The sequence below is a fragment of the Vigna angularis genome, chromosome 1 (assembly GCF_016808095.1).
Source record: "Vigna angularis cultivar LongXiaoDou No.4 chromosome 1, ASM1680809v1, whole genome shotgun sequence".
Lineage (NCBI taxonomy): Eukaryota > Viridiplantae > Streptophyta > Magnoliopsida > Fabales > Fabaceae > Vigna > Vigna angularis.
Genome location: NC_068970.1, coordinates 58,042,894 through 58,070,324, shown reverse-complemented (window position 1 = coordinate 58,070,324; position 27,431 = coordinate 58,042,894). Strand labels below are relative to the sequence as shown.

At 32.2% G+C, this 27,431-nt stretch overlaps 1 protein-coding gene across 1 annotated transcript; it reads left to right on the top strand.

Moving 5' to 3' along the window:
- The first annotated feature begins 1,964 nt into the window (after positions 1 to 1,964).
- Positions 1,965 to 18,743, top strand: LOC108344052 (ABC transporter D family member 1). Its single transcript, XM_017582523.2, has 27 exons — positions 1,965 to 2,319; positions 2,511 to 2,582; positions 2,959 to 3,097; positions 4,090 to 4,369; positions 6,695 to 6,919; positions 7,579 to 7,776; positions 7,915 to 8,369; positions 8,477 to 8,615; positions 8,704 to 8,782; positions 10,203 to 10,441; positions 10,544 to 10,848; positions 10,926 to 11,031; positions 11,126 to 11,281; positions 12,419 to 12,518; positions 12,592 to 12,700; positions 12,997 to 13,087; positions 14,745 to 14,869; positions 15,000 to 15,149; positions 15,242 to 15,314; positions 15,921 to 16,101; positions 16,180 to 16,338; positions 16,454 to 16,612; positions 16,710 to 16,946; positions 17,442 to 17,605; positions 17,771 to 17,823; positions 17,925 to 18,003; positions 18,231 to 18,743. Exons 3-27 carry the CDS (start codon positions 3,036 to 3,038, stop codon positions 18,315 to 18,317), a joined length of 4,011 nt encoding a protein of 1,336 aa, XP_017438012.1. The 5' UTR covers positions 1,965 to 2,319; positions 2,511 to 2,582; positions 2,959 to 3,035; the 3' UTR covers positions 18,318 to 18,743.
- The last annotated feature ends 8,688 nt before the right edge of the window (positions 18,744 to 27,431 follow it).

Below are 27,431 nucleotides of genomic sequence, written 5' to 3'. Positions count from 1 at the left end.
ACTGTTAGTTTTATTCGCTGAGCGAATGGTGTGCGCTGAGCGAGTGAGTTGAGGGTCTAATCCACTATTTGATGGTTTTCGCTTAGCGACTGGTCCAAGTTTTTGTTTACACTTTTCTTATGTGTTCTTGTTTGATTTGAATGATGTGGCGATTTATCTTGGATTATGTTTGAGGGTGTACTGAGTTATATATGTGTCAAAGAGATAAATTGTGATTTAAATGGAATTAAAGTGTGATTTTAAAGTGGTGAAAGTAAGTTCCAAAGTGAGATCTCTTGGTGAGACTCAAGTATGTTTAGAATGAATACAAGGAGCTCAGTCTTGGGGATTATCGTGAAACTCCAATGGTCTTTCATTCTCAAGTAGAGAGGATTGAACCATGTCGTGAGGAGTAGCAGGAGGTCTTAGTCTTGGGGGCTTCCAGTATGCCTTAAGGCCCGGAACAAACTAACCTCGTGAGTGTGGTAGGGTGAAACCCATTGGCAATGACTTTGCAAAGCAGTAGAGGCCACCACGAGTGCACAATCCGTCATAGCTTGGTATTCATTCTAAGTTTGGACAGTCAAGTCTAAGTCATAACATGTTAGGATGTTTTGAACTAGTTTATTTTGCATGAATACTTATGTATATGTGGTATGTTATATCAATGTGTGAATTCTTTTTAAATCTAGCTTACCCTTGTTTTTGTGTTGTTTGTTGTGTGTTGTCTCTCTTTTGCGATGATCACCTTAATGGTGTGAGCTTAGGGATACAATCTTTCAGTTGACTCAGCGGGAGGTTGAGAGTGAAGCTTGCGGTTTATGTTGTACTTTTATTCTTCAGGTGAAGAATTTTATTCATACTAAATTTGTAGTGCTTATTATATCATTATCCATGTAATGTTCATTTTAGTAGTTTTATATTACTAAATTGGGATGTTACATTTATAACTTCCAAATTCTCACTTTCTACCTAAAATAATAATAAAATGAATTAATGATATTATTATAAGCTTTAATTCACTTTAAATCAACTACCAAAGGATTAATGGGTACCCCAACTGAAAATAACAAAGCTTTTGACTTTAAACCTTAACTTTGCCTTCTAAAGATGTAACCCCATAAATTCACATCTACAAAATCCTTCCGTTTTTTTGATAAAATACCACTAAATTATAACTTATAAAATTTAAAATTATTTAATTTAATCTATCAAAATATACAATAACCATTTGGATAAAAAGGACTAGAATCTCTTAATTTCAAAATAAATGAACTTAGTTATCTAAAAAGCTTACGAAACTCAAAATATATAATCTAAACAGAAGTGTTAAAATATGATTAGTATGAAGAAAATAATTAATTTGATTATATAATGGTATATAAATAATAAGTATATTTAAATTGAAAAGTGTTATGGTACATTTAATAGTACAATAGTTAAAACAAAATAATTTAAATATTTTTTTTCTCTTTCTACTCTTTAATTACTTTTAGAAAATAAGATCATAACAAAATTTCAAATTTTAAAACCACTTTTTAAAAATAAAATCATAACAAAATCTCAGATTTTAAAACGGACAATACAAATATGGAATTAATACAACGCGAAAAGACATTACAAATATGGAATTAGATCCATATACTTAATAGTCACGTAATAATTTAAAACTCGAGGTAAAAAACTTGATAAATATTCCTATATTGCGTCACAGTAAAAAAAATGTGAAGTAAATTATTTTAAAATAATTTACATTAATTAATTTAACATTTATAATAAATATCTCTAAAAATAAAAAATAATTTCATTTTATAAATTAATTTAGGCATAAAATAATTTCTAAAATTTTACTCAATTTTTTAATATGTATTTTAAATTTATAAAAATGATTTCTTTCTTTAAATTATATATGAAGAAAATATCCCTGGACTCTCAACTAGATTTCATTAAATTGATTACAGTGACTGTGTGTCTGTATAATTTCTTAATAAAATTCACAGGAAGTACGAGCTTAGTAGCCAAAGGTGAAATCAAACCCGACCCGATTTGTGAGAGGCCATGGTAGAGAAGAAGACCACCCGTGTGGAACACGTTCGTGTGCTGTGTTTCACACTATAAGCCCTCAAACTATCTCAGATATCTCATCAACTCCTTGTCTTGTCTTCTTCTCTCCGGTTATGTGTTAGTATTTTATAATTGACCACACCAGATATCTAATATATGCAATTGGCACAACCCAGCGCGTGCTTCTTAAAACCTTCTTCTCTATTCAATACCTCTGCGTTCGTTCCCACCTTCAGCCATCGAATGAGGATTGATTTCCAATCATGTCTATATTAGGTTTGTTTCGTTTGTATTCCATTTCTGTGAAAAACGATTTCTCTATTCAGTAAGACTTCGGATTAGCTTTTGCGGTCTTTATTCATGTTACTTCAGAATCGGATACGTTATTCTGATTGCCGCAGAGAAAGCACTTTCGTCAACAATCGAATATGCTTGCTGTTGTTGAACTATAATGTTCTGTTTTGCAGCGAATATCTTCTATTTCGAAGCTTTAGGCGCGTTGGATAGGAGGAACATGGTTAGCGTTTACGACCTTGGAGGTTAGCTTCTGTTAGGGATTTTACATTTTTGGGATCTACTACTGCGGACAAATGGAGTGTTTTATCTTTTATGATAAAAAAAAATGTATGAGATATTTTGACTGCAAGAAAACTTGTTGGCGTGTATTTTGTTTAGCTTAATTACACTTAATAATGAGAGATATCGGATTTAAATAAAAGAAATTTGGTATGGTTGTTGTTATATAGTCATCCTCTTGATGTGATGAGGTCATTATTTGGTATCTTGAACTGAAGCACCTTGCTCACTGAGTATGGTGCATCTAAAGCATGCCAATATGCGTTGAGATTGAAATTTCCCACAGTTCTGGCTACTGATCTGTCTTTTTTTTTCTCTGTGAATTTTAATTCTGGTTAGATTTTGTTGCTCCCCAAGGTTCGAGGAGCAATTGTGACGAGTTTATTTGTTGGTAAAAGAGAGGTTGATCTTTGGCCATGTCTTCCCTTCAACTCTTCCAACTAACCCAGCATGGCCAGGGTTTTCTGGCTTCGAGGAGGTATATTACCTTTTTCTTTGAATGTTTTTGGTGATGAGTAAGTTCAATCTGCGTTGACGTTGACTTGCAGCTTAATTTGTTTGCCCATCGAGTCTGCATCAAGTTTATCCTTTTATAAGCTATTTTTATTTACTCTATCAAAAAATAAACTCTGTTTTATGCTCAATGAACGTATTCGATCACATTCTCATCATCAGAAATACAGCACATAACGCTCAAAGTTCAGAATTTTGACCCATTAAGTAATTGCTGAGGTTTTACAGTCAGGTCTGAAACTGTAATTGCAGTAGTAACGTCAAAGTTTATGGTTTTTTATTTCGTCTTTTTTTCTAAACGCATTGTGATCCTAGTTGCTTTTACATTGCCTGAATTTATCTACAATTTTGTGAAATATAAAGGTTTTTCCGAAATTGTAATTGGCTAATTGCGACTGTAATTAAAAATCTTTGCAACAATGGCAAAAACTATAATTGTGCTACATAAAAAAGTCCCTATGGTTGAATCTCAAGACTTCTAATTCTACACGGGTTTAAATCCTTAGAAACATGTACTATTAAGTATAATTTGGTAATTACCAATAATTTCATTGGAAGTAAAATGGTTGACCCTGAGACTTGCATTCTTTGGGTATTATTTTCCACGTGAAACTTATGCTTAAAGACATATCATTAGAATTAACTGGGACCAGGAAAACAACAAAACTTATCTTGATAGAATAATTGGTAAAAAATTTCTTCTTTCTTTATTGATCTTATCATTTAAAATTTATTTCTCTAAGGTTTCTGCTCCTTGTGGCTAACATTGCTGCATACACTTATCTGATAGATAAGTATTTTTCCTCCTCAATCATAGCCTTGCATCTTCATATTAGTAGTAGCATTTATATACTATTTTGTTTGTTGAGTGGTATTAATAAAATCATTACAATGTTGAACTAGTTTTGCATGTAACTTATTATCTAGTTGATTCGTTTTCCTTGTGCACTACAACAGAAAAACTCTGCTACTTGCAACTGGTATATTAGTTGCTGGTGGAACTGCGGCATATGTGCAATCAAGGATTAGAGTTAATAGACATGATTTATTAGGCGATTCTGGTGAGCAGAATAATGATAGAGAACTCCCAAAGGAGGAGGTTAGGAAAAGAACTTCTGCACCGAAAGGTAAACAGAAAAAAGGAGGGTTGAAGTCACTTCAAGTGCTTGCTGCAATTCTTCTATCTGAGATGGGCCAATTAGGTGCAAAGAACCTTTTAGCTTTAGTTTGTATAGTGGTAAGTCTATTTTGTTATGGGTAATTATGCTTTGTGATTATCTTTAAGATTTCAGTGTAAAATGGCATGATGTTTTTATGTATTTGTTGTGATATTTTGTTCTGTCAACTTATCTTTGATATTAATTGCCTGACTTTGGGAGACATCATTGTGAACGTCTCATGTATACTCACTATGTAGATGAAACATATTAATCAAAATACTTTTTAGTTCAAGCTATCATTCATGTTTTGGACTAATATGAAGTTTCATGAGGTGCATACCTTTAATCGGAAGATATGGGTCTTCTGCTGGAATGCATCATCAGGAGGGATTGAACTCTTGTGTGCTCTGTATATAATGGAATTATGACTGCAGTTGATTTATTTTTTTCTGTTTCATTATAAGATTGGATGTGATGATTTTCTTATTTAAATTGTTAGTTTAAAACTAAAAATATAAATAAGAAACTTATTCTAACGTACACTGGCATAAAGACATTGCTTTGAAATCTTATGAAGACACTCGAATAATAAGAGGGAGAAAATAAATATTTTATTAATTAAAATCATGATAATACATTGTCAACTCCACTATTTGTGACAATCACATTCTCTTCAAAAAGGAAATAACATCTGCTCAAATGAACACGTAGATTCTAGGGATATTTTAATCCTAATAATCCCTTATTTACAACAAAGACAAGATAACAGACACTATGCTTATGAATTGACAAGGACAATTACAAATTTATTTAGGTTTTACTTCTCCACTTTGAAGGGAATGGGGGAGCTTGTTGGTTCATAGAAATTACTGAAGGTGTAATCAACAAAAGGGTACATGAAAGTGCTCTCTATATTTCGATATTGGAAAAGAATTAAGTGGAATGCTGAGGGTTATATTTTTTTGAAATATCTAAATAGGCTTTATCAAGAGAAGGTATATAAAGAATGCTACAAACAATAATCAAACTGTGAAGCTCAAATACTCCAGAACTGGTGAAGTACTAGTGTTGTATGCATATATGTTCAGCGTGCAGTACATATCCATTGACTATCCTCTGTTTTTTTTTTTTTTCCTTAAAGTTTTACCGGCTAATATGTTGAAATACAACTTACCTGAGATATGACAACCATACAAAATATGATTCTTTATTTTTTCACAAAAAATTAGAATAACCGTTTCAATATAAATTATAACATAGGCTAGGATGTCATTGAGATATTTATATGGGAAAGAGTATGTTTTAGTACGGGGGAGGGCAAGGTATGGAATTTTTTTTTAGCTATGACTACAAGTATCTTTTAGCAGATTGTGGTAATCATCTACTCATTTTGTTATGCATTAATGTGAAATAATTAATTTTTCTTTACAAAATATGGTCATTATCAATCATATGGTTTTCTGATTTGTTCTTGTAAATAGGTGTTAAGTGTTCATTCTCATACATAAGGCAAGTTTCTACCCTAAACAATTTTAAACCAGAAAATAAAATGAAATTAAAACAACAGTTCTAAACTTTAGTTGATAGTATATTATTTGGTTGAATTGCTTTACTAAAGGCCACCTTCTTCAATACTTCCTCTAAAAATGCCAAGCCTCATTCAATGCAAGAATAACTCTTCCATCTTTTCGCCATTTGTTGCTTAATCACTAAAGCTTCATTTTTTTCCTTAATATTTCATTGGGCTTAAGTTTCTGTTCATTTTTTCCTAAGGGTAAGCTTGTAATAATGTATTTCCTGTTTTGGTGCACAAAGATTAATTCAAAAAGCTTTGGCCTTTTGTCTGGCTAACTGCCTTTTGGTATCTTCGTTACTTGATAGTTCCGATATAGAAAGATGTAATGCTTTGAATCACTTTCTTCTAGTTTTATAATTCTCTTGGATTCTGTCACCATGATTATTACTTAGATTGAAACTCTTTCACTTCTCCAAAAGCTAGAGTTACACCCCTCTGGTTTCTGTGCGGTTTTGAAGGTAAATTATCATACATGTATATAATTAATCAAATGACTATAACTATAGTTGTGGTCTTAGTTCTGTTCTTAAATACAATTTGACTTTTTTATTGCTCATGCTTATTCAAGTCTGCTAACAGAATTACATTAGAATGTAACTTGTGCTTGCATGGCTGAAGGAGTGTCAGCTTGTGAACACAGTAAACTGTGACATTAACTTCAGAAAAAAGAGATGGAATCTTTTATTTGAATATGAAATCTACAATATACTGTTCAAGTTTGTATGAAAATAAATCATTGAATGTCAGATTAGCAAATGTGTTGGTTGAGTCACCAGAAATAAATAATAACAACTCTTAGCTGATAACATTTGAATTTTATTTGCAGGTGATGCGAACCACTTTAAGCAACAGGCTAGCAAAAGTACAAGGCTTCCTATTTCGTGCTGCCTTTCTTCGACGTGTGCCGATGTTTTTGCGATTAATTACAGAGAATATTGTTTTGTGTTTCCTCTCATCAACTATGCAGTCTACATCAAAGTACATTACTGGGACTTTGAGTCTACACTTCCGGAAAATATTGACTACACTTATCCATTCTCACTACTTCAAGGTAGATGTTGAATTGTATGTAGAAACTATCTATATTTGATTGTCTGTTTTGAGCTTGTAATCTATTTGTGCATTCCTCCTGCCTTGCTACCATGTTTGTTAGTAGTTTTAACCTGTTTGTAACTCTAGTCCGCTTTTTCTTCTTTATTCTAAATGTATGGAATTTGAATATGTAATGCTTCCAGAATTTTCCTGTTAGCCTTAAGTTCTGTTGTGTCCTTAATTCCATATACTGCTTAAAGAGGACAATAAATGTTACAAACTCTTAACCTGCTGGGTACAAGGCTTTGGAAATTTAATTAAGAAAAAGGGAAAATGGGTCTTCTGGTTCAGTTGTTCTTGGTTTGGGCATTGCTTTGGATCTCAGACATGTCCTGACTATGGCATTTAGATTGTTTTCCACATCTTGTATTATGTGAAAGTTAATTCCAAAGTTGTGAAAGAAAAAGTATTAAGCTAACCCCCTTGTTGCTTTGAACAATTGTTTGATCTATCCAGAATCAAATACTTTGTTTCCTTTTTTAATTGCAAGTATGTCAATCACCATCCCATGCACAATTCAATATATTTTTGGTAATTGTCATGCCTCCTTAATGACACTGTTATAGTGTTCTACTTAGTTTTTATGTCAACATTTGTTTAAATTTACTTTTATTTCAGAACATGGTGTATTACAAAATATCACATGTTGATGGTCGGATAACTAATCCAGAGCAAAGAATTGCCAGTGATGTTCCAAGGTTCTGTTCAGAGTTAAGTGAGATTATACAGGATGACCTAACTGCGGTGACTGATGGCCTGCTATACTCTTGGCGGCTTTGTTCATATGCAAGCCCTAAATATATCTTCTGGATATTGGTAAATCTAGTTAAAGTGTACTGTTTGACAGATTTCTCACTTGCTGCTATGGTTCTTAATTTTTTGTTGAGTTTCTGATGGCTGGAACCTATTTGATGTGATTTTAAGTCGTTTCAATAAATTCTGTTTCCTGTGCAGGCCTATGTACTCGGAGCTGGGGCTACAATCAGAAACTTTTCTCCTGCCTTTGGTAAACTTATGTCCAGAGAGCAGGAATTGGAAGGAGAGTATCGGCAGCTTCACTCACGGTTAAGGACTCACTCAGAAAGTATAGCATTTTATGGTGGAGAGAGGAGAGAAGAAGCTCATATTCAACAGAAGTTTAGGACCTTATTTAGACACATTAAGAGAGTGCTACATGACCATTGGTGGTTTGGCATGATTCAGGATTTTTTATTGAAGTACCTTGGTGCTACTGTTGCTGTTATTTTGATTATTGAACCTTTCTTTTCTGGCCATCTAAGGCCTGACAGTTCAACTTTAGGGCGTGCAGAGATGCTAAGCAATCTGAGATATCATACTAGTGTCATTATTTCCCTTTTTCAATCTCTAGGAACTCTTTCCATTAGTGCAAGACGGCTGAACCGACTCAGGTATATTTGATTGGTCATATGTCCCTTAGAAGTTGATATTAGAGGACATGCCTTTCTAGGTTTCATTTTGTTTGTATATATACTTTAGTTATTTGTATGTTTTACAGTGGTTATGCTGATCGTATTCATGAGTTAATGGCCATATCAAGAGAGTTAAGCTTGGAGAATGAGAACTTTTCACTGCAAAGACAAGGAAGTAGAAATTGCATAAGTGAAGCTAACTACGTTGGATTTTATGGTGTCAAGGCTAGTGAACTCTGCCGAACTATTTATGAACTTTTACTTCTCTTTATGTTTTTTATATCGTGATTGTGATGATGCTGCCGAACTTCAGGTTGTGACCCCTAATGGTAATGTATTAGTGGATGATCTAACTCTTAAGGTTGAGCCAGGATCAAATCTTTTGATTACAGGTATGAACTCTCTGCATGGTGGGTGCTTCTGATTTTGCGATTTTTGGGTGGTTGAATCAACTTTGTCAATTGATGTTACTTCATTACCCCTTCTTTTCCTTTGTTGCAATAATCATTCTCTTACATATGTTATTTGGGGGGCTAGGGTTAATTATTCATTCATTTCTGGGGCCTAATTTTTTTTACATGCATTTATAGTATCCACATGACGGGAAACATGGCTAGGGTTGTGCACTATTGGCACTGGATGTAATGTAGATGAAACTTTTGGCTTGTTTCCTTTCAATTTTTTGGCAAGCGCCTAGATTAATGCATCCAACCAGGTTCTGCATCATAGATACATTATATTCAATCTATATTGTTTCTCAACAGTGTTTCATGCAATTTATGTGGGTGGCATTGTAAAATCTTGTTAAATGTAGAATAGTTGGAAATAAAAATTTAGTATTCCCTTTTATTGGGATAAGGCTTGGTAGTTGCTGGTTGGAAAGTTGTTCTGAGAGTATAACCCACAAACATTATTTTTACCTGTTATCATCTATTACCCACTTTTACCTTGTGCATTCTCCTAGAAATTCACTTCGGCCACTGCCTTGTGGTACTTGTGACTTTTCTTTAGCAGCTTCATAGAGGTTACCACTGTTGATCATTACTAGAATGCTATATTTTCCAACTGTAGTCTTCTAGGTTATTTTTGTTATTTTAGGACTCTGTTAATTTTGAATTTATAAATCAAACAAGGCCATACAACTGACGTTTGAAGCTAAAATTAATTGTAAACTTGCAGAAATATTATTTACCACTTTGATTATCAATTGATTTAATTAAGGTCACTGATTTCATAAATGTTGCTTAGTTTTAGTTTTTAGTAAAAGGTTTTGCATTGATGATTGATTTTATAGGCATCAATCAAATAAAAGTTAATAATATTAATTGTAATGTAATTGATAGTGCATTTGTATCCTCAGCCCCGCTGATAGTATGCACCCGTTTTCAAATCTCAATTCCCTTAATGCATCTTGGGGCAATATTGTTGAACCAGTTATGCCTCTCTAACGATATTTTGTTTCACAGTTTGAGCAAATTACCACTTCTAATGCGTGGACTAGCTCAGTCTATCTGTGGACTAGCTCAGTCTATCTGTTCAAGAAAAAAAATATAAACTAACACAAAGATAGTAAATAGTTTAACTGTTCGGTCCTGGTTGGTCATTATACTCTGGTGAGCATGTAGATTTGAGGGGGATGGAAAATTATATATTACGGAGTCAAGTAAAACCAAGATTGATACGATGCTTGTCTGTTTGGCTTGGCTTTTGACAATCTGAAATGATCATGTTTTACATGTATCCTTGGATTTTAAAATAAGATTTCAAATGGTTAATTGTTTTTGACACGTATTTATGATTATGTTGCTGAAGGTCCAAATGGAAGTGGAAAGAGCTCATTATTCCGGGTTTTAGGAGGTCTTTGGCCCTTGGTATCTGGACATATTGTGAAACCAGGAGTAGGATCTGATCTTAATAAAGAAATCTTTTATGTGCCACAAAGACCATATACTGCTGTAGGAACACTACGTGATCAGTTAATTTATCCTCTTACTGCCGATCAAGAGGATGAACCACTTACAAATGGTGGGATGGTGGAGCTATTGAAAAATGTGAAATTCATATACTCCTACTTTTTGGCAATGCCACATTAATGATATTTATATCATTTTAATAATTATTATTCATTTGAATTACTTTTACATGTATTCAAGGTTGATCTTGAGTATCTATTGGATCGATATCCACCTGAAAAAGAGGTAAACTGGGGTGATGAACTTTCATTGGGTGAGCAACAAAGGTTAGGCATGGCTAGACTTTTCTACCATAAGCCTAAGTTTGCCATTCTTGATGAGTGCACAAGTGCTGTCACAACTGATATGGAAGAACGATTTTGTGCTAAAGTTTTGGCTATGGGTACATCATGTATTACCATATCACATCGTCCAGCATTAGTTGCGTTCCATGATGTGGTTTTGTCCTTAGATGGTGAGGGAGGCTGGAGTGTTCATCATAGAAGGTTGGAAATTGACTGTGCGCTGATTACGGTTTTCCTTTGACACTCTTATTAATTAGAAGATTCAAATTTAACTGCAGTGAGGACTCTTCTACCGCATTACAAAATAATACAATGAAGGCATTGGAGACAAAAAGACAGAATGATGCCAAGGCAGTTCAAAGAGCATTTGCGATGCATAAAAAGGTTTAGATTTTTATGATTCTTGTTTTTTGGTATCTTCACAGTTCATTATCTTAAATTAATAATGAAGGATTTTTTGTTTTTTTCCTATGCCTAGGATTCTGCATTCTCGAATTCAAAGGCACAGTCATATATTACAGAAGTGATAGCATCATCTCCATCTACGAAACATACTGCTTCATCTGCTGTTCCCCAACTTTGTGGTAATTCAAGGGCACTGCCAATGAGAGTAGCTGCCATGTGCAAAGTATTGGTAAGTATCTTGAGTAGATATGCAATGTACGATTTTGACTTTATATATTTATTTTGTAAGTGAACACTTTTACCATCATATTGAATAATTGGTTAATTGTATATGCTTTTGGATATGACATTTATGAAAATCTTTGGTGTTGATATTACCCCGTTAATGATGAATTTATTAGTCTGAATATCTATTGCTTGTGTCTTTTCAGTCAATTTAATGTTCCAAATCTCTGCAACCTGCATTTCTAGTGTGTTGCGGATTGATAGTGACATTGTTACGTAGGTTGTTGGCTTACTGGCAATTTATTTTTAGACTTTTATTAGTTGTAAAATGGATGCAATTACAATTCTTTCGATTATATAACTTGGCTTGTGAAGTTATGAAAAATCAGGATGTCTAATCAATCAATTTAGTTTTAGGCAAGTCTTGCGTTTGACCAACAATGGTAATAAGATCGAATGAATCTGAATTATCTTAAGATCAGGCTGACTTGCTAAAATTGAATGATCTTTAAGGTTCAGGACAATGATGGTGGGTCCTGCGGGCTTGGAAGATTTAATTGGCTTTGATACAAAGTAGTAAAACAGTTTAAATATCTGGATAACTGAATACATAATTTTTGTTAACAAGTAGCTTCAATACCGAAAAGGGAGGATGGTTAGCCTCTAATTCACAGATAGCAACTTTATTCTATTAATTGTATAGAGGTATACCCATTACCCGACAGGATAAGACAAGGTACAAATTTCATTCTCGTTATGCATCAGGATTAGGGATAGGTATGATTTTACTTTGTGGACGGGGATAGGGATAGTTAAACTGGCATCCTCCCCATCCCATTATCATTCCTACTCGGCCTTGTTTTTATAACACTGGTATTAACCTAATTATAAGTATAAATGAAAGTATAAGGTTTGGCATTGCATTGTTTTTCTCAATCTAGTAATACATCTTAGCTTTGGTTCTCTTTTCATTTTTCCCTGTCCGAAACCCTGAAGTAGTTGAATGGCACTGTGAATTATGTGTTTGTGTATGTCCTGTAGATCAATTATTGTTGATTGGAAACTAGAAACTGATATTCGATGTGTTTTGTGCATTGGTTAATCATCAGTGTATTTTCTCATGTTTATTGCATGCTTGTAGGTGCCCACCATATTTGATAAACAAGGAGCACGACTGCTTGCTGTTGTTATTCTTGTTGTTTCAAGGACCTGGGTGTCAGATCGGATTGCATCACTGAATGGTATTTTGCTATCTCTGACTTTTCGTTGTTAAGAGATCATATGTATAATGGCCCTGGGTATTTGTGTTCTCAGGTACTACTGTAAAGCTTGTTTTAGAGCAGGATAAAGTTTCCTTTATTCGATTAATTGGTACAAGTGTTCTCCAAAGTGCTGCATCTTCTTTCATTGCGCCTTCTATAAGGTATTTAACATTCACATTACAAGAAACAACTTTGCTAAAGGGCATCGTATAAGGACTTCTGTTTAAATTGTTCGTAGCATGAATTACTGGAATGGATATCTCAATAATTGTTGACGTATTACCATTTACCATTGATTTCTATATTCTATTATTTGTATGTTATCGATAGCACTTAAAATATGAAAAATATTATATAGTTGCGTAGATAGTTCAAGGCATTGGAATGGGGGAAAAGGTTGTTTAGGTTGACCTAAAAAGAGTCTTTCAGAAAGTAAATTTAGTATGTCTATCTACAGACACTTGACTGCGAGGCTTGCTCTTGGTGGGCGGATTCGTTTGACACAACATCTACTCCAGAACTATTTAAGAAACAATGGATTTTACAAGGTAAATTCATTCATTTTTCAGCCTCATTAATTTAACTTTTTGAAGACTGTAAGATTGTGTGTCTATATCTATGTTTGAATAAATAGTAATTTCCGATAAATCAATATCACAAATTGTTTTATTGTTATATCTGGAACCTTTTATTGAAATAAATTCGTGTCTCAAATCTCATGGCTATATTACATTCTACTATTTCCTCTTCAAATTTAACATAATTTTCCATTTTGTTCCTTGACCTCTTCGTAGTTCCACGTTGTCTTTAACAATTGAGTTAATATACCTTCTCATACAAACATGGAAAATTGGCAACTGTCTAGGGTGAAAAGGCTTATAGGATGAGTATTAGTGACTGGATGGGGGTGGGTAACTAGATTTAACCACAAATCACATTCTCATGGAATGAGGGATATAATAAAAGGGTAAAAAAGGGAATTTAATAAAAATCATAAATTAAACTTGTATTAGTCCCAATGACATAAATATATTTTTTGTGGTCTTCATTGTTTATGGTGGTTGACTGAAAAACGAACTCTCGCCCTTGCCACCACTATCCTTCACAACTTTCACCTCTTTGCTTGCATGTGTAATTCCTCGGTCACTGCAACTAGCAAGGCCTTTAATTTGAGTCGGTCAGTCATCGCCAGTCTTTGACACCAGCATGTGGCTTGAGCACTGTTACTTCTCTGCTTTAAACTTTGGCCCCATTCCCTTCATTCCCTTCTGCTGGAAAGTCATGTTTGTAACCGGCACCAAATTCTCTCCCAAAAATTGCAACTGCAAGCTCGTTGGTGCCAGATTCTTCTCCAAGGATCACAAAGCCAGTTGCATCACCACCACATGCTGTTATGCCTTCGAAGGCAACATGTATGGTATGCTTTGGGAATTGTAAAGGATGTGATTCTCCTTGCTGTATTACCTCAACCCATTTCTGATCCTTGGTTATGGTTTCGAAAGGAGTGTGTGTCTTCATCTGCCTGCAACAGCGAACCAAGTGGAATATTGGTGACCAACCTCGGATTGTGGTTAACAATAATAGCATTGTGACTTCCCGGCATAGGTGAAAGAGGAAGTATCCCTAGGATTGTGAAAGAGGCTGTTATGCCTTCCAAGCTAACATGCGGGATGCACTTTGAGAAACGTGAAGGACATGGCTCTCCTCCCCGTATTACTGCAACCCAATCATAGATGGATCCTATGAAATGGTTTCCAGTTAATTGTAAGTGTCTTCTTCTGCTTGTAACAACGACAATGTTGGTGACCAACCTCGCTCAGGGGTTAACAATAATGGAAGTTAGGACCTTTGATGTGACCTCCCATGGCAGTTGAAAGAGGAAGTAACCCAAGGATTGCAAAACAGTTGGTGGTGAAGAAAGTCAGCAATGTAAGAATGATTTTGGCACACAGAACGGTGAAGGACTTGTGGTTGATGCAGCGTCTGTTAGCCAGGATATGTTTCTGTCCAGTGCTGTTAACAAGGACGACAAAAATATGTTTTAAGTTTTATGAGGACAAATTAGTACGAAATTTTTTCGGGAATGTTTTTGTTAGTTTTCCTATTTTTACAGACTGAAAGCTTAATTTACCCTAATAAAAAGTAATTAGCACAGGAATTGACAGGCTTGGTTCCAAATTCACATTACTTGGCATATCTTCGTAGGTCTTCCACATGGCAAGCAAAAATATTGATGCTGATCAAAGGATAACTCATGACTTGGAGAAGTTAACAACAGACTTGTCAGGACTGGTCACTGGAATGGTAAAGCCATCTGTGGATATTTTATGGTGAGCACCTTCATTTGCAAAGTAGTCACTATATTACTACAGTGTAATTTACTAGTACATGATGAATTAACATATTTTATGCGTTCTCTTTGTTTTTATTTAATTACTAAGTACTTTTGTTATTGTAAAGGTTCACTTGGAGAATGAAGCTGTTAACAGGTCGGAGGGGAGTTGCCATACTCTATGCTTACATGTTACTTGGTCTGGGATTTCTAAGAACTGTTACTCCAGAATTTGGCGATTTGATAAGTCAAGAACAACAACTTGAAGGAACATTTAGGTAAACTTATACTACTGTCTGCCAACATTCCAGGTTCTCGTCAACTAGTGCTGTGCAGTTATTCTGATCTGTATCTCTTTATTTTTTTCTAGGTTCATGCATGAAAGACTTTGTACTCATGCTGAATCTGTTGCTTTCTTTGGTGGCGGTTCTCGAGAAAAAGCTGTGAGCATCCTAACTCAAGCAAATATTGAATTTATTTTCTTAAGTGTGTGCATGTTTGAGGACTTGCAATGTTTTCAATGAAAATAAATGCTTTTCACAATAACAATGTGGGAGGAAACTAGGGCGTCAATCCACCATCCAAAATTTAGGCACTTTGTTTGAAAGTATTTTTACCCTTATTTGAAGCAACAAAAGGCGGTTGAGTTATCACTCTGAGTAGCACCTTGACTACCTGGTCATGAAGCAGCAACTATACCATTATGACGGGGATCACCATGACCATTTACCAAGCAATAGAGAGTAAAAATCAAAGCCTCCATCCAACCATGTTCAGTTGTCTCAACTTTCCGCTTTCTCATCATCCACCTCTTGATTAAGCATACCCTAAATCATACACTTGATTATATGTTTGATCAAATTTTACATGATGTTAGGCTCTAATACAGGAAAGTGTGAATTGGGATTCAGTTTGACAGGAAGAGATCAAATTTATTCTGTTAGCTCCTTTTGATGTTATGATAATGTCTGGATGACTTTATTTTCAGTAACAGGATTAAAACATTGGTTATTGCCAATTTGTAAATTATACTCTTAATGTTTGAGCAGATGGTCGAGTCTAGATTCAGGGAGCTTCTCACTCACTCCAAGTTACTTTTAAAAAGGAAGTGGCTGTTTGGTATCCTGGATGATTTTATCACTAAGCAACTTCCACATAATGTGACTTGGGGCTTAAGCTTGTTATATGCCATGGAACACAAGGGAGACCGTGCTTCAATAACCACCCAGGGTAAGGTGTTTGCATTGAGTCATCTACTCTCTTTATAGTTCTTGCTCTCCCATCTCACAGACGGTACTATACAAATAGGTGAACTGGCACATGCACTGAGGTTTTTGGCTTCTGTAGTTTCTCAAAGCTTTTTAGCTTTTGGTGATATTCTTGAATTGCATAGAAAGTTTGTAGAGCTCTCTGGTGGAGTTAACAGAATTTTTGAGCTTGAAGAACTTCTGGATGCGGCACAATCTGGTATTAATTGTCATTAAGTTTTACAATTAATCATATCAAACAATATCTTGGTGTTTCTATGGCAGTAACTCTCTTTAATAGTCATAATGTGTGCTAATGAGCTTGTACCGTACAGAGGATTTCACGAGTCTTAGTTCTATACCTCCAGTGAGGGATGTTCATTCCACTGACGTCATTTCCTTCTCAAAAGTTGATATCATAACCCCTGCTCAAAAGATGTTGGCTAGGGAATTAATATGCGACATTGAGGGTGGGAGAAGCCTACTTGTTACTGGTTAGTATAGTTTGTATTTTATTTGCTTTGTCCCTTTAGAATAGGGGATTTTAATGTGATTTAAATTTTAGTCTTACAAGTATCTTATTTTTAAAAGGTCCGAATGGAAGTGGAAAAAGTTCCATTTTCAGAGTTCTTAGAGGACTCTGGCCAATAGCCAGTGGAAGACTCTCTAAACCATCCGAGGTTGAGGATCAAGAGACTGGATCCGGTTGTGGCATCTTTTATGTTCCTCAACGGCCATATACATGTTTGGGAACCCTAAGGGATCAGATTATATATCCCCTTTCCCGTGAGGAGGCAGAGGTTAAGGCACTGAAAATGTATGGAAAAGGTAAATATCTTTGGCGCAAGAAACACGGCAGGGCTTAAAAATTCCATTATGAATAAAAGTGAAGTTTCTGACCATACATTATATAGCAAGTTGGTAAATCCGCTTTGATTTTCTATTCAATGGTTAAAGTGTGTCGTACTCTTTCTTTCTATTACTATGTTAACATATAAATGAATTGTGTTCCGCATTGGAACAAGGCTTACTCGTTTTAGTATTTGACTTGCCAAAGTTTATAACATGCAACTTTGTTACTTTTCATTAAAATCATCATCACTAGCTGAGAATAAGTTCTAAGGTTGTGGCTGGGCAATAGAATGATTGTATTGTTGAAAAATTCTCTTTTGCTTACCTTTTATTTGGGGGAAATTACTCTGGACTGTTTCCTTTCACAGATCAAAAACAGTTTCTTTGTTCTCTTCAACTGCTTTTAAGAGTGCATTTTCTTTATTTTGCATTTTCATTTTAGCTCTGATAATTGTAATTTTGCTAATTCAGGTGAAAAGCATGCTGACACCAGAACTTTGTTAGATTCACGGTTAAAATATATCCTAGAGTGTGTCCGATTGAATTATCTTCTAGAAAGGGAGGAAGGCAATTGGGATGCCACTTTAAAATGGGAAGACACACTTTCCCTTGGAGAACAACAGAGATTGGGGATGGTATGTAACTCCAATTTCTTGTAATTTTAGACAGAATGTTTTAAATATTTTTGTATCACGTAGACGTCCTTTAATGCTTAAATTCGTTGAAGGAACAAGGAAGACATTTTTATAATTTGCCATATTCTCTTCGAGTTATTAACGTTGTGCATTCTGTTCTGTAAGGCACGCTTGTTCTTTCACAAGCCCAAATTTGGTATCCTTGACGAGTGCACCAAGTACGTATGATTTTCCTTTGCCCCTTTCCTTTTCAGGGAAATTGTTACTTCTTATTCGTTGTTGGTCTTGTTTAATATTCTGAAAAAAATCATGTTGACAGTGCAACTAGTGTTGATGTCGAAGAACATCTGTATGGACTTGCGAAAGATATGGGAATCACGGTTGTTACTTCGTCACAAGTAAGTTGATTCTATAAGTATGAGGAAAAAGAAAATTGTGGGGGAATTTACTCAATTAAGAGAATTCACTAAGGTGTTTCTGAACTTGCCTCATTTCCCTCCCAGTGCTCAACTATTTGATTTTTTAGTTGTAGATAAACCATGTTAACTAGCTTAAACATAAAGCATGCATGTTAACCGTAATAATCTGATGAAAACTAAATATCTCTCTCTGTTCCTGCCCTCAGCGTCCTGCTTTAATACCATTCCATTCAGTGGAATTGCGGCTGATTGATGGTGAAGGTAATTGGGAGCTTCGATTGATCGAGCAGTGAGTTCACTAAAGCATTGTTGCTGCATAGACTCGGTATACTGTTTAAAATATTGTCGAGTCTAGCAAAAACTGGCTGTTTGCAAGCATAGATTAGGTTTGCCAACGAAGGTCAATCCTATATACCTGTATTTTGAGTTTTCATATATATTCTCCGAGATTCAATGTTTACTCGATAGACTTGGGGGAAAACGAACAAACAAGCAGCCGAAAAGCCAAAATTGGTAATAAGTTGGAGCACACGACCATTGCATGATCTCTGCAGTGTATAGTGACCAGTCATGTACAGTTCCCCCCCACCCCCTCTTCTTCATATAGGTAGTTGATATTGGTTCATATGTTGTAGCCATTGGATGTAATGATTAACATTTAAATTGTTTTATCAATAAAACAGCAGGAAAGAAGAGAAGCTCTTCGGGCTAGTTTGTTACTTCAGAATCTTCGATGCTGTTTTTTTCTGATGTTCTTTATTCCCTTGCCTCCTGAATTGCTTCATCCATTCGTGTTGCCCTACTGTATGGAAACCGGGAAAGTGGCTGAATCTTGCTTATAACAGGAAGAGTTACAACCAGTTGCTTTAGTTAATGTAAAAAAGAAGAGAAATGGCAGACAGGTTCTCCCTAACACTCTTCAAAAATCAATTCAATTTATAATTAGTTAGTTTCAAAAATGATAGTTTGACACCTTAAAAATTGTATATAGCTTTTGATTTGACTATTTTAATAATAATAAAGAGTATGTTTGCAATTAAATGTTATAAAAGTTATTAAAATAATAGTAATAAGAGTTGTGATTTATAGGTGTAAAGAAAAGAGATTGTGGATATATCATGATATTTAAAATTTAGAAAAAAAATTATATTGAAACTTCACATGTCACTTTACAACCTTGTAAGAACTCATTATAATGATACGATATTAAATTAAGTTATTTAATTAAAATATAAATTGAATTATTAAATAAAAAATTAATAACAGCAGGTATAAAGGAGTGAAAATTTGAGTAAGTATCATCCCTCTAAAATTTATTGGAAACAACCAGTTTTTCTCATTTATTTACATCCTTTCGTTGTTTGAAGAGGAGACATTGGCATCTCTCCCACCGTTGAAAGGCCATCTCTTCCTGCATCCCTAAATTTTGAAATCCCACACCTATCCTCTTAAAAACCCTAATGTGATCTTCTCTCCCATCATTTCTTTCCAAACGCTGCCGAAACACCCCATCCTTTTCTTCTCCATGTTGTTCCATTATTTGTACACACTCGATTTTCCTAATCCGGAATGCACTCTCGGACCCGGTATTGCATATCGGATTGTCCAATCCAGTATTCTTTCAATTTCATATTTCTGGATTGTGCAATCCAGTAAACATTCCCGAATCCAATGATGCATATTAGATTACTTAATCCGAAATGTAATTGAAAAATTTCAAACACGTCCACCCATTAACCATCCCTACCTGAACCGTATCGGAGAACTACAAAAGTCATAAAACAAACCAATACCTCTTCTTTGTTAATGGGATGAACAAAGTTTTTTATCTTGCTTGATGGATTTCCTTTTATATACGAAAAAGAACAAAGAGTAACGAAGAAGATGAAATGCACTAAGGAGGTGAGGGACGAAGGCAGCCGTAAGCAAGGAGAAAAGCAACATTTAATTTTTATTTTATTTTAATAACTTTTCATAAGGGTAAATATGAGATTTCAAAATTTAAGGGATACAGGAAGAAATGGCCCCGTGGAAAATAGCTTTTGTAGTTATTTTACTTTCAATCGAATTGCTTTGGTTATTTTTTATTTATTTCACCTTTTCTGTATATCCCTTCAGCGGAAACATCCGCCTTGAACCACCCTGTTATCTCCCCAAATAAGTGAATTATTTCGAGACTTTTAAATTTCATAGAACGGGAATTTATCGTTCCTTGGGAATATATATATATATATATATTTATATATATATATATATATATGGGTTTGCTAACGCGTATGTCTGTTTTTCAGTTGATACATTTTAGCAATGTCTATCAGATTTTAGTAGACAAAAATACTCTTATATATCATGGATTTTAAGTTTTAAGGTTAAAGGTATTTTAATAATTTTCATTCTCAAAACTTAAAAAAAAAAAAACAACCCGAAACCCTTACTCACCTTTCTCATTCCCTTACTCACCTTTCTCATTCCTCTCAATCATTTCTCTTTTATCTCTCTCACTCCAATCTTTTCTCTGTCATCCCTACTGTAGTTCCAATTGAAAAAATCAGAAACATTTGCCTTTAAACAATTTGCCTTTGTAAAGAGTTGAGTCATTGACATATTCACTTTCAGGCAAATGTTCATTCAAGATCTCTTCAATTTCATCATCTTCACTAATCTCTCTAATTTCATCATTTGCATATGTTGAATCATCATCTCTAAAAAAACCCTCCAGGCCAATTACTAATTCTTTTGGATGTCATTATGCTTGTGAAAATTAGATAAAATTATATACGACAAAAATTATAAAATGAAAACTCATGTAATTTTTTGTAAGAAATTGTTTAACAATGAGTGTTTCTGATTTTTTTTTCGAGGCCAATTACCAATTCCTTTGATGTCATTATGCTTGTGAAAATTAGATAAAATTAGATAAGACAAAAATTATAAAATAAAAACTCATTATAAAATCATTTTTTGTAAGAAATTGTTTAACTGATTTTTTCCAAGTCAATTACCAATTCCTTTATGCTTGTGAAAATTGGATAAAATTAGATAAGACAAAAATTATAAGATGAAAACTCATTATAAAATCATTTTTTTATAAGATTGTTTAACTGCAAGTGTTTTTGATTTTTTTAATTGGGGTTACAGTAGGGATGACAGAGAAAAGATTGGAGTGAGAAAGATGAAAGAGAAAGGGTTGAAATTTTTTTTTTTGATTTTTTCAATTAGAACTACAATAGGGATGATACAGAAAAGATTTTAATGAAAAAGAAGAAAGAAAAAAGGTTGAGAGGAATCAGAGAAGTGAGTAAAAGTTTGCGAGTTTCTTTTTTTTTAGTTTTGAAAATGAAAATTATTAAAATATTCTTAATCTTAAAACTTATAATCCATGATATATAAGGATACTACTAAAATTCGATACACATTACTAAAACGTACCAACTGAAAAACAGGCGTACGCCCATTAGCAAACCCATATATATATATATATATATATATATATATATATATATATATATATATATATATATATATATATATATATATATATATATATATATATATATATATATATATATATATACTTTACTAAAATATATTCATTAAAAAATAATTTTACATAAATTAGCAAATCTAAATCTATATATATAGATTTAGATTTGCTGTAAAGTTGTTTTTTAATGAATATATTTTAGTAAAGTATATTAAGTTTTAATTAAAAAATTTTTTATTAAATAAAATATATTTTAAATTTAAAGTATTTTAATAATTTTAAAATAAAAATGAAAGATAGTTGTTTATGATCATGATTTTATTAGTTGTTTTTAAAAGTAAAAAAATAATTGTTTATCAATATTTTTAATTATAATATTTTTAGAAATATATAAATAAAATTTTTTATTATAATTTTTTACATATAACATTTGTGTAGTAGATAATTTAATATAAAATTTTGTTAAAATGTGGAACTTTAGAAGTGGTTAATACATATTATTTTAGAAGCGTATTTTGAAAAAACTTTAGCAGGACGTTTGGCTTATCAGTTGTTACTAGCACATGCTTTTAATATTATAACACCAAATACAGTATACACTATTTAATTTTTTCATTTGTTTCCATTTAGATTGTAAAGAAAAAAAAACATGCATCTAGTAACAAGCCATTTATATTTAATTAAGGTTACAAAGAGTTTATTAAGGGAAAAATACTAAATTACACAAAATAAAAACTAGTTCTTTGTGATTGTAAAATAAAATTAAAAGATAAAAATATATATTTCATTTTTGCATTATTTATTAAGAGATGATTGAGAAGCTAACCATGAGTCTTTTTTTCTTTTGATTGGACAACTTCGTGAATCATGATCGGTTCCATCATAGTTAGGATAATGACAACAACAAGACTTCTTTGCAGTTTCAACTCTTCCTTTCGGCCTTGATTCGTTTGGTTGACCTTATATTTTAGAAGTGATAGGATTTTCAACATCACACTCATCAACATTTAGAATACTGTGTTCTAGATCAATTGAATTTTCTCAGACTTCAAGCATACTTTTTAAATAGTGAATGACTTTCTTTAACTCTTTAGTAGCTACTTCAACTCGGTCTTTGGTCTTTAAAGATTTAACCTCTAAACGTTACACAAGTGATCGAAACTCAACAGAGAAGTTATCATTAGAGTTGATTATGTGTCTTGATCGTGGGATCAATGAGCTTTCTTTTCTCCATCGAGAAGGAAGATATTCTTCAAGAATGCTAAAATAGTCATTCTTCAACAACACTCGAATAACATGTCTACATAGTATCCCAGAAAATTCAAATTCTTTACAAGAACAATGAATTGAATTTTTTTCCTTTATCCAAGTTACAGAACGGCCTCCACCAAGTTTGGTATGATGTCGCACCGAGTAAGAGTCATTGGCAATCACAGTTGCTGAATATTTGTAGATAACTCAATCTCATGTTGAAGCAACTCAAAGGCATATGGTGTGAGTATGGATGCAACATGTTCCTCGATTGGAAAACTCGTTTTCATTAGAGGATTATGATATTTTTGACGCATTCTCGCCTCTTCTCCAGCTTGATTTCTAATGTTCACAGCAACTCCAACCTTAAAAAAAGGAAATATGAAAAACTTATAAGTTGATTATAAAAAGGGAAAAAAAACTTGTAGAACCAAAACATAATATATTCTTACTTGATTCACAAAGTCCATCAAACTCGTTTTAACATCCAAGAATCTTTTAATAGATGAATTTATAGATTCTGAATGTGTGGTTGTCGTCATGCCAACAAAAAAGAATTCTTTCAAATAAACTAAGACCCAAAATTGACGATGAGAATACAATTCCTCAATGTGTGTGTTATTACTTACATGAAAGCGTCCAACCATCAAATCTCATTGTCGTTCAAAATCACTTGCACATTCTAAATTATATAGCCTATAAAACTCAATTTTGAAGTCGTCATATTTTGTACCAAAAGGGAAGAAAACCAAGTTGGCAACTTTGTCGCAATATGCCATATGCAAAAAGCATGCTTTGTATTTGGCAATTCCATTGAAACAACTTCTTTAAGTGCATGTTCTTGATCAGTTAGAATTGTTTGTGGACATTTCCCTTTGATAATGCATACAAAACTCTAAAAATATAACAAACAATAAAAATTATGAAAATACAAAAGTTAATATTTAAGAAACAAAAATAAAAACAAATAATTACAACTTACCTTTAAAGCCCATGTGAAGGAAGGTATCTTCTCATCCCTTAATAGAACACAGCAAAAAAAAAAAAAGAATTTCCATGATTATCAACTCCAACCCATAGTCCAAGAGGCATATCATAACGATTAATTCGATATGTAGTATCAAAGACAACCACATCCCAAAAAACTTCATATGCTCGTATCGAATCACCAAAAACCCAAATAATATGCTTTACTTTCATCCAATGTAAAATCATATTGAAAAACATCATCTTTGTCTTTCAAACCTTTGCATAACTTGAAAACATCTAAAACGTCGTTCTCTTTACCAACACTACTTTGAGATTGAATAAAATTTCTAATATCTTTGTCTAAAAATGGTAGATGTCCTGCCTCTATCCCTTTCTCCGCTTCAAGCACTCTCATAATGAGACTTACTGAGCAACTTTCGACAATAATAATATACAAGCTTGATCATTAATAGGGATATCACGATAAGCGGGAAGAAATTGATATTTTTCCTCGAAGCCAGATGTTCTTTTATATATCAACAATTTTGCACTACAATTACATCTTGAACTTTTTCGTTTTCTTTGTTTTTCTACTTTAGTAATTTCTTTTAGCTTAGCAACACTTACTCGATGACAGTAAACTCTTATATATATATATATATATATATATATATATATATATATATATATATATATATATATATATATATATATATATATATATATATATCTTCAATGTTATTCTTGTTCCATTTGTAACTATGATCACGTCTAACTGAAAAACCACTAAGTCCTTCTAAATAAACAATAGAAATGATAAGCATGGGGGTCACGGTTAAACAATTTACCTTTGTAAAGAGTTGAGTCATTGACATATTTTTCTTCGAGGTTCATTCAAGATTTCTTCAATTTCATTATCTTCCTGAACCTCTCCAATTTCATTATCTTTAGACGTTGAATCATCATCTTTGAAAAGCAATCTAAGCCAATTACCAATTTTTTCGAATGTCATTATACTTCTGAAAATTTAGAGAAAAATCCAACATAAAATAAAATAAATATGAGTAATGGGTAAAAATATTGTGAAAAAAGCCATCTAATGCTCTGCATATACAGGAAGATAAACTATGAAGTTTACACACATCAATAATGCAGTTTGTTTCAAGCGCATGTCTTTGAGATATTATATTTTAAAGTTCTGTTGGTTAGTTTTATTTTTTTGTTACAAACTTTCCATGTACTGTCTTTTTGTTATAAATTCTGAAAGTGATTTGATAAAACTATTTCAAATATTTTACTCACTAATAATTCAAGAGTTCTCATTTTGTTAGGTTAATTCAAAACTATCACTTCTTGATTTCTTTTAATTTTTGTAAATCACTTCATCTTATACAAAGAATTATTGCTTTTGAAAATAAAATAATCATATTATTAATCGAGTCCATACCAAATATAAATATAATAAACAATATTCTTTAATTTATTCTGCAGTATAGATAAAATATTTTATATGGTTAAAGTTTATTATGTCCTTATTTTATTCACATATTTTATTATATCTACATTATATCTCACTAAAAGAACCTATAGATTTTAAATATTTTTTATCATATAAATTATTGTATAATTTTTTATTATTGATTTAAATATTTTTGAATATAATTAAGTTTCTTTTAGTTTTCCAAAGGTTTTGGTTGTGAGAATCAAAATTTTTAGTCTTTATTTAGGAATTTGTTTTGGTACTCTACTAATTTCACATAATTGAAATTAATGATAAATAATAACTACCTTCTATTTTATTTTTTATTTTAAAAAAACAACTAATAAATTCATGAAGGTAAATAACTACCTCTTATTTTATTTTTTACTTTAAAAAACAATTAAGATAAATAATTACTTTTTATTTTTTTTACTTTAAATTAAATTTTAAAATTATTAAAATATCCTTTGATTTAAAATATGTTTTTTATAATAGAAACTTTTTTTAACCTAAAACTTGGTATACTTTGCTAAAATATACCAACTGAAAAAAAAACCTTACATAAATTAATAAACTCCATATATATATATATATTTATATATATATATATGTATATTTATATATATATATATATGTATATTTATATATATATATATATATTTATATATATATATATATATGTATATTTATATATATATATATATATATATTTATATATATATATATATATTTATATATTCCAATTTCTAAATAAACATACATGTATATTTGAATTAAATTATTTCACTTCTCTTATTTTATTTAAGAATATTATATTGACTAAAATCTAAACAAATTTTTGAAAATTAAATTTTTAAATATAAAAAGTAAAGATTTTTTTAATAAAAGTTGAATGATTTAATTATTATAAATTTAAGATATCATAAAGGTTATATCATCAATAAATTACAAATTATTCCAAAAGAACATAAATCTACACCATTGAGAAGATATTCTTTTAATATATGAAAAATAAATAGTCACAATATATAAAATTTAATTTATTAATATGGTATTATATTTTTATATAGTTTTAATAAATAAAATAAAAATACTTATTATTTAATTAAAAAAATTATATTTTGTTGCTTATTTTTTATATAAAATTTCAATTTGATGTTAAGGAATGAAATACATTATGTGGATATTATTCGTCTTGGATGCATAATATTAAAAATGATAGTGATTTAAAGACAGTGAAACTCAATTATTTTAATATTAAATAATTTTAATATAAATAGTTTTAGAATTAGTTTTATTATTTTAAAACACATCATTTATATAAACTACTTTTTTAGAGTTCTTCAATTTTCTAGGAATTCTTATCCTTTGTTTGCCATTAAGAACTGAGAATGTAGGATTGATTCTTGCAACGAGTTCTTTAATTATGATCGATCAGGTTTTTTGTTTGAGTAAGCTGAATTTCAATCATTTTCTTTGATTTTTTTCTTTTATCGATTGCACGTGAGTCTTGTTATGTTTGCATGTGTATTTTGAGTCATCAATATGAGTTTCTACTAAAAAGTGATCATAATGATATGTCCTCATTGTTCTTGTGATGTTTCTATGTGTAGATAGAACATCATCTAGCAAGTTGAGAGGAGTTTTGTTGTTAGGGTCCTTTGAGTTGTTGGTTAAGTAAGAGAAGCTAGATGCTTTAGTATGCATTGAATATTGCTAATTGAAATTGATATTGTTGAATATGATTGTTTTTTGTGCTAAATTGAATGATATGATTGATTCATTGAATTAATAGTTTGGTTTGGGTTTGGACTATGGTGATTGGGGAAACTGAGGATCTGACTATTTGAGCAAGTAGGTAGACACTTTAACATTGAAAATTGTTTTTAAACCAAGCACTAAGTCAGACATACCAATTTAATCATTCAAATAGGTTTTTGATTTTCCAAACCATAAATTTGAGTTGGCTATTTTTCGGTATAATGTTAAATAGTACTTGTGTGGCGCTAGCGCAAGCTTAGTTATACAAGTATGTGGAAGCAATTTTGCTCCAGACCGTCGAGCCCCCTTTTCACTCTTAAGTGACCTTTTTGCGAATAGTCCAGCGCTTTGCGATGACAAAGAACATTTGAGCTCCATTTTTCATTGCAGATCTAGAACCATTTAAATTCCAGGTCATTGAATGACAAAAATGGTGTTGTTGGATAAGTCATATTGTAAGAA